Genomic DNA, 6822 nt, shown 5'->3' with positions numbered 1-6822 from the left:
TCTCAATTCCCTGTAGCCCTCAGGGGTTCGCCAGGAGCGACGGGCACTCCCCACAAAATAAAAGAGATTAATGAAGCAGCTTTAGAGAGAACCACGCACAGCAAATAGTGTCAAGGGAAGGCTTTATACATTTGGGTTATAGGATACAGTACGCAGAGGGGATAGTATTACAACAGCATGAAGAAAATGCATCGCCTCAATAATACAATGCGTCTCTAACCTATGCCATTCTCACAACACTCCCCTGATGTGATACTTTGTCGCCATTTTGAGTCGCCAGGCCAGGTGTCAAAAGAAGTGCATCTCAGAGGAAGGGACACAGCCGTGATGATAAACGGCCCTCCGGATCACTTGACAATCAATGCCCCTCTGCCATTAAGGGTTTCAATTGTGCCGTATCGAGCGATTCGAAAAGGTGTCGCAGGCTCCAGACAAGCGGCCACGCCCCATTTGAGCACCCCGCTGTGGTACGGGAGTTGAGAGGAAACACCTGATCGTGCCGGAGCCTAGTCCTAAAACTGTTGTCACCTATCTGGCTCATTATGAGCAATTACCTCCCCTGTCGGAATCCAAGCCTAACAGATTGAATTCCGATTGATCGTCTCCCCGGGAACAGAGGTGTCTGTTAAGCGCACGGCTTTTTTGGGGGGTTTTTTCGGCGTGTGCTGACGCGAGCACCAGCGCACCTCCCGCGGGATCCTTTATGGGGCAATAATGGCAGTCAGCGACAGCCCCGTCTCCCGACTCGAAGGCGGGGCTGTAGCCCTGCAGCCGCTCAGAGAGGGCTGCTCTATTATGCATCGATGGGCTGGGCCCGGATCAATAAAGAGGAAACAAAAGCCCCCCACAGAACCTGGTTCCAAAGTGTAAAATACCTCTTAATACCCTGGCTTTCAAACAACTTAACCTAGCTGCCCTCTGCTCCTAACCCCTGACTCTCTGAGAACACTTAAGAGCTCTAACTACATATCTTATTTAGCAGGACAGGGATGCACTAGGAGTAGACGGTAAAAAAAAAATCCCAAACTGCACTCTCTCTAACTTCCTAAATGCGTCTGTTAAAGTTCATTGGAAAGAGGCAGGATTTATTGCTGTTTTACCAAAGAAGGAATTATTGTAAATACTGCATGTGTAAAGCGGACAGATCTTTACCTTCTTGCTTCAGTCTCCAATGGATTTTTACCAAGTGTTTTGGGGGTAGCTTAGCATTACATTACAAAATGACAAACCAATGAATTCATTCAGAGCATTATTTTTTCTAATAAATTTCTGCACATATTTACAAATATCTAGCATACATTTTGGTGTCAGTGTGATTTAATAAGAATATGTATTATTATTATAATTATTATTATTATAAATTATTAATAATGACTCACTGAATATTCATTACTGACTGCGGTGTCATAGTCATTATCATTAGGTATTTTTGCACAAGAATTAGACCAATATGTGATTTTGCACAGGCAATAGTTTTAATATGTTGAATATGAAAGTGTTGTGTCACAGGAAGGAACTCATACTGTATGCCAAATTTGCTGACAGCTTCCATCTGGCCATGGTAGAAGTCAAAAGGTAAAGGTTTTCACTTTGTACAGTACAATAAGGAAATCACTGAAGCATCTCACCTTGATCGTGGGACTAGACAACATTGGTGTTTGTGTTTAGGTTTTGTTGTCAAAGCGGGAAAAACATTGCTCATAGCTGTGTATTTTCCATGAAAAAACTTGAATTTTTGTTAAATGAATAATGTGCTTTTAATATGAATGCCCACTTGATGAAACTTTGTAGTCTTCTTCGTCGTCCTCATCCTCATCAGAATCATCGTACACTGCTGTGTTTTGTTGCTTCAGCTGATGTGCCCACTCCGAATCTGTAAAGAGTTACTGAGGTTACATGGCAACATATTTATAAAGAAGCATGGCACGATTAATGAAATGCTGTCAGCCTAGACATTTATAGGTCAAAACTAGTTAGCAAGACATGCAATTGTGATCACTTTGCTCCATAAATATTGGTAGTCTTCAATACTGTAATTAGACATGAAACTATAGAGAGAACGAGAGAACAGCAATGACATGGTCTAGTTTCTTTTCTACCTTGAATAAGGTTGATTTATCTGTGCTCAGGTAGTGCTTAAATGTGACTTGATGGGTACATCCTCCATATTTTTTGTTCTTAAACATCAAACTTAGTATGCAACTAGAAAATAAGTGAGACAAACAATAATAGTGGCCACTTGATGCAAGTACACAAGCACTTGCAAACACATAATCAATTACTGTGTGTGTCTACACATTCTGTATAAATGTGATGAGCATCACTGGTGATCTTTATAATGCTCTCATCCACAGAAAGAGTTTTTCACACCAACTTCACACAGATCCAACAGGCATTCAGATCTTCTCAGTTCTCCTGATCTGACAGGGTGGATTCCAGGAAACGGGAAAGGAAAACCCTATCCTTCAGATATGCAGCAGCTGGGAAAAGAAGCCTATCCCAGAGGATGGGACAGGGGGGATCGACTGGGATGCAGCCACAGTTCTGCCCTGCCACATAATACACAAGCCCACCTCCACAAATCTAATCTACTGTCATCAGCTCCCCCCCACCCCCACCCCCAGAATGCCTGTCATCACTAATGCACCCTCTCCACAAAGGAGAAAAGCCTGAGATGCTGTAAGGTTATCTCGGCTCTGTGAAATTTCTCGGAATTCCAAGTTCACCTATGACAACGCAGAGATGTCGGTGCACGATAGTGGTATCGGTTGACAATTCCTGTTGACGTTGATGTCTTCATTCCCTAATTGAGAGTAAACGTACAGGTGGATGAGACTTTCCCTGACCACTGGATTGAAAACAGTCCAGTGGCTTATAGAGTACTTGGCTTCCGAGAAATATGTGGACAAACCAAATCTCCAGCCACACTGTCTGTTTTTTTTTATATATTAAGGGGATGTACAGTAACATGAGAATAGGTTAGAAATAACTAACTCTGTTGTGGTGAAAAATATTGATTCTTCTTTAATTGTAAATGTACTGTATTTCCATTTTGCCTCATGGCATACTAAATCTTTTCCTCACTACTAAATCAAAAGGATTAGTGATTTAAAGTAATACATTAATAAAAATTACAGATGTGTTGACATATACAGACACATGCAGGATCAGTATATGCAGACATGAATGCAGCTGCTTGAACCCATGCTGATGTGTCAATCGTTTGAATATAAATGTTGTTTTATCTATTTATTTCTATTTTGCTGGCTAATTAGGAAGGCTAAACATTGGATATGTTGGACAGAGCTAGACACAACATTGACTCTAGCCACTCCCATAATTGCTTTCTATGTTAGATCTTTGCCCTGGGGGGAGATCCTGCCAAAATCCCCACCCCACGAAACCTGTCTCACTTAACCGAGCAAGGAACCGCAACCTACAATCCATACCCCCACCCCCCCACCCCCCCTTGCTTCAGGCACATCTGTTACTGGCCTGAGAGGCCACCCCCCCGCCCCACCGCGACCCCCACGTCCAGACATACCTTTCTTCACAACCTGCAATCTGGCCGGTGCGAGCACCTCTCCAAACTGGTTCCTAGCGGTGCACGTGTACACTCCCTCGTCCGCCTGCCGGACGTCCTCGATCTGGAGCCAGCCGGTCAGTTCAAAGCGACGGGGCCCCCCGCGAGCCTGGAGATTACAGACCGAGTGAGGACGCAGCTGGCCCTTCCATTAACACAAGCTTCGGCCGGGACTCCTCTGTCACTTACTGACTCTCGCTGTCTCCGATACTGATGGAAGCCACTTATGTCTCATCAAGAGTCTGATGGTTAATATAACTCACCACTGGATATAGGGGTCCCATGGATAGTACAATTGAACACTAGGTGTAGGGCCTTATGGGGAATATAGCAAAGAGTATGGCTGAGATCACATCTCATTTTGATCTCCTTGCCTGAGGTCTGGTGCCAAATGTCAACTGGATTTTACTCAATAATGAGCATGCAGCCACTTCCCAAAACCCAGTCAGCAGGATCCCAGGATAACAGTGGCCAAATTCTGAAGTTTCCAGAAATGTAATGAGAAATGTTCCAGAACATTCCAGAAATGTTTCCCATTAAAATGAAATGACCTGCAAACTCATGCAATCTGAAAGTTCATTCATTATAAATACAGAGCAATTCTGAATGCGGATACTGCGTGTTAGGTTTGCATTCTGCTTTCTATTTCTGACATACCTGCACTGCCATGTGGGAGTCATCTGCAGGCAGGAAGATGCTGTTGCCCTCTTTCCTCCACTCGATCATCGCCATGGGATACGCCGACACTTCGCAGCTGAAGATTATGTCATTTCCTTCCACAGTGATGACATCATGAGGGGGAGTAGCTATAATTGGCTCTGGCAAAACATAATGATATAAGTGAGCAAAGTATATATTAGCGAGAATAGTTTAGATTAACCCACTACAATGGCCAGATTAGACCAGTTTAATCATCTGTACTCCTCTGTATTGTTTATAGGGACTGTATCCCAGAAATCTTTGCCCTGAGACCAATGCTGCAGACTGCATCGCTTTTAGTGGAGTAAAGGGCAAAATAAGTAGGCCACCTCACTTTCTGCTCAGTTTTTTTTTTTCGGTTCGTTCATTTATCCTCAGTGCTCCAAAAGATTTTCATTATCTGTTACATTAAGCAGAACTCTTAATTTAATTTGCAACAACTTTTAAAATTAATTTTCATAAAATTTTCAGAAATTTTCTACAAATGAGCATTATTCAGCTTAGGGACTTTCATTAAGTGGCACTTAATTAATTTTGCAACAGCCTACTTTTTAAAATGCTTTCAAAATTGTTTTATAGATTTTTATTCATTCCACCAACAATAGATTTTCACATCATCGTATTTTCTAGATGCTTTTAAATGCATGTAAACACTCATATTTTGCTCAAGTCCACACATATCTACTTAGTTAGCATTTTGGGCAGCATAAAATAAAAGTAACCATTGAAGCATACTCCATTGTAAGCATTATTGACACCATTGTTAAAAGGAATTACAATCACTGCATTACAGAAGAAAATATAATTCCAGAAATGTACAGAAACACAGAATAATTATCAGACCAGGTTATTTGACTATCTATATAAAAGGTTGGCTGACTTATACAAACATTACTAAGAATGCAGTTCGCACATTGGTAATGAATAGACTTACTGGCCTTACAGGGCCCATGATGGGCTAAGGTCACGGTCAGCTTGCTCTCCTCTCTCTGCCTGTGCTGGGCTGTTCTGAACTGGCAGGGAGTCTCATAGGTGCGTCCGTCGGAGCCGCACAGCACCCCCTGCTGGACGCAGACACACTGGGGCTCTGGCACTTCCCCAGCCAGCAGGTCCCGGTCCAGGATCTGGCAGATGAGGCCCTCCCCGCAGATGCCGTAGAAGCTTCCGGAAGGGTCTAGGTCGCAGGGTTGTCCCTCGTCGCCCCCGCATTCCCAGCAGCACCCGCAGCGGTCCCTCACCCGCCCGGCCGGGCATCGAAGCTCCGTGACGCACTGGTCCGGGTAGCACTCCCCACACGCCTCCAGCTGGTCCCAGAGGCCCCGGCCTGCCTGGCTGTCCGTCACTGAGCCCGATAGCACCACAAACAACACCAGGAAGTGATCCATCGTTTGTCCCAAAGAGACGTCTTTTATATCTCCCCACCAACAATACCTGCGTCTAAGGATTTTTATATACCGCAGGAATATATCAGCGACTCACAGGAAGACCTTGACTTTGCATTCCTGAGAGTGGCTCACCTAATGGCTTCAGTGTGCACATAGAATCAACGGTCAGTTCCTGACCAGAATCTCATCCTGGGCTTGCTCTCTTTTTCCCTGTTCTCAGTCTTTTCCTTCTCCACAAAGGTATTTTAGGGGAGATTCGCCTCCATCAGCACAGTCGTAGTAACCTACTCCACAGTGGTAAAGCTAGGACTGAAGAAATTGCTGAGAGCTGTCCCAATTGGTAACTCCATGTTTTTTTTTTCTTTCTTTTTTAATTGCAGGGTGTCTGAAATGATGGAACGTGGGTGGAGTCCAGCACGGACGGTGTCCAATAGGGGCAGACAAAAGTAACCTGTTTTTTTCACTAGGTTTTTATAGGGTCATGGTTTGATTCAGTTAGCCCCACATTGGGCTGCAAAACACAAAAACAAAAAGAGCCTTAATTTAGGAAAACATGACCTTTACGTATCTACCGTACAACTGGAGGCACATAATTATGGTACCAGATTACTGTGCAACTTAGGCGTTTTCTGCAAAGTTTCAGATTTTTAAAATATATCCCTGTAAGGGAAATATTTCATTTGTCTAAACCAGTGCATTCTACATCAATGTGCAGCAAAGGCAATCTCAAGACAAATATACTTTATATATCAGCCCAGAGCAGGGAGCAACTGCTAAGAGCAGGGAGCAACTGCTTGCTGCACTATTTTCAGAGACTGCAGGGGTGGGGGAAGTGGGTGGTAGAAAAATGAGGAAAGGAAAATAACAGCATGTAGCCACAGAACAGACTCCATTCCAGCGCTCGAAGAGAGGTGCAGTCAGGCTAAAGTTCAATAGACTGTTCAATGCATTCAACATAAGCTGACATCATCTCATAAAACTAACCAAGCGTTCAATATAATTCAAAGACATTTCTTTATAAATTCTTTGGTTAGTTGAGGGCGTGAGCTGTGTAGCGTACCTGTGCACACACACACAAATACAGCAATTGTCATATGCTTCAATACTACTGTATCTCAAAATTCTATTCTTGTTCATTAGTCATGTGGTCATCTT

The 6822-nt window shown here is 43.5% G+C and overlaps 1 protein-coding gene across 1 annotated transcript; it reads right to left on the bottom strand.

The window, feature by feature from the left end:
* Nucleotides 1-1453: 1453 nt before the first annotated feature.
* Nucleotides 1454-6041, bottom strand: LOC135256094 (kazal-type serine protease inhibitor domain-containing protein 1-like). The gene is made up of 4 exons (XM_064337967.1): nt 5217-6041; nt 4241-4401; nt 3545-3692; nt 1454-1873 (listed from the first exon to the last, which is right to left on the bottom strand). Exons 1-4 carry the CDS (start codon nt 5665-5667, stop codon nt 1758-1760), a joined length of 876 nt encoding a protein of 291 aa, XP_064194037.1. The 5' UTR covers nt 5668-6041; the 3' UTR covers nt 1454-1757.
* Between the last annotated feature and the right edge of the window lie 781 nt (nt 6042-6822).

Source organism: Anguilla rostrata, chromosome 5 (assembly GCF_018555375.3).
Source record: "Anguilla rostrata isolate EN2019 chromosome 5, ASM1855537v3, whole genome shotgun sequence".
NCBI lineage: Eukaryota > Metazoa > Chordata > Actinopteri > Anguilliformes > Anguillidae > Anguilla > Anguilla rostrata.
This window is presented reverse-complemented; position numbering and strand designations above follow the sequence as displayed.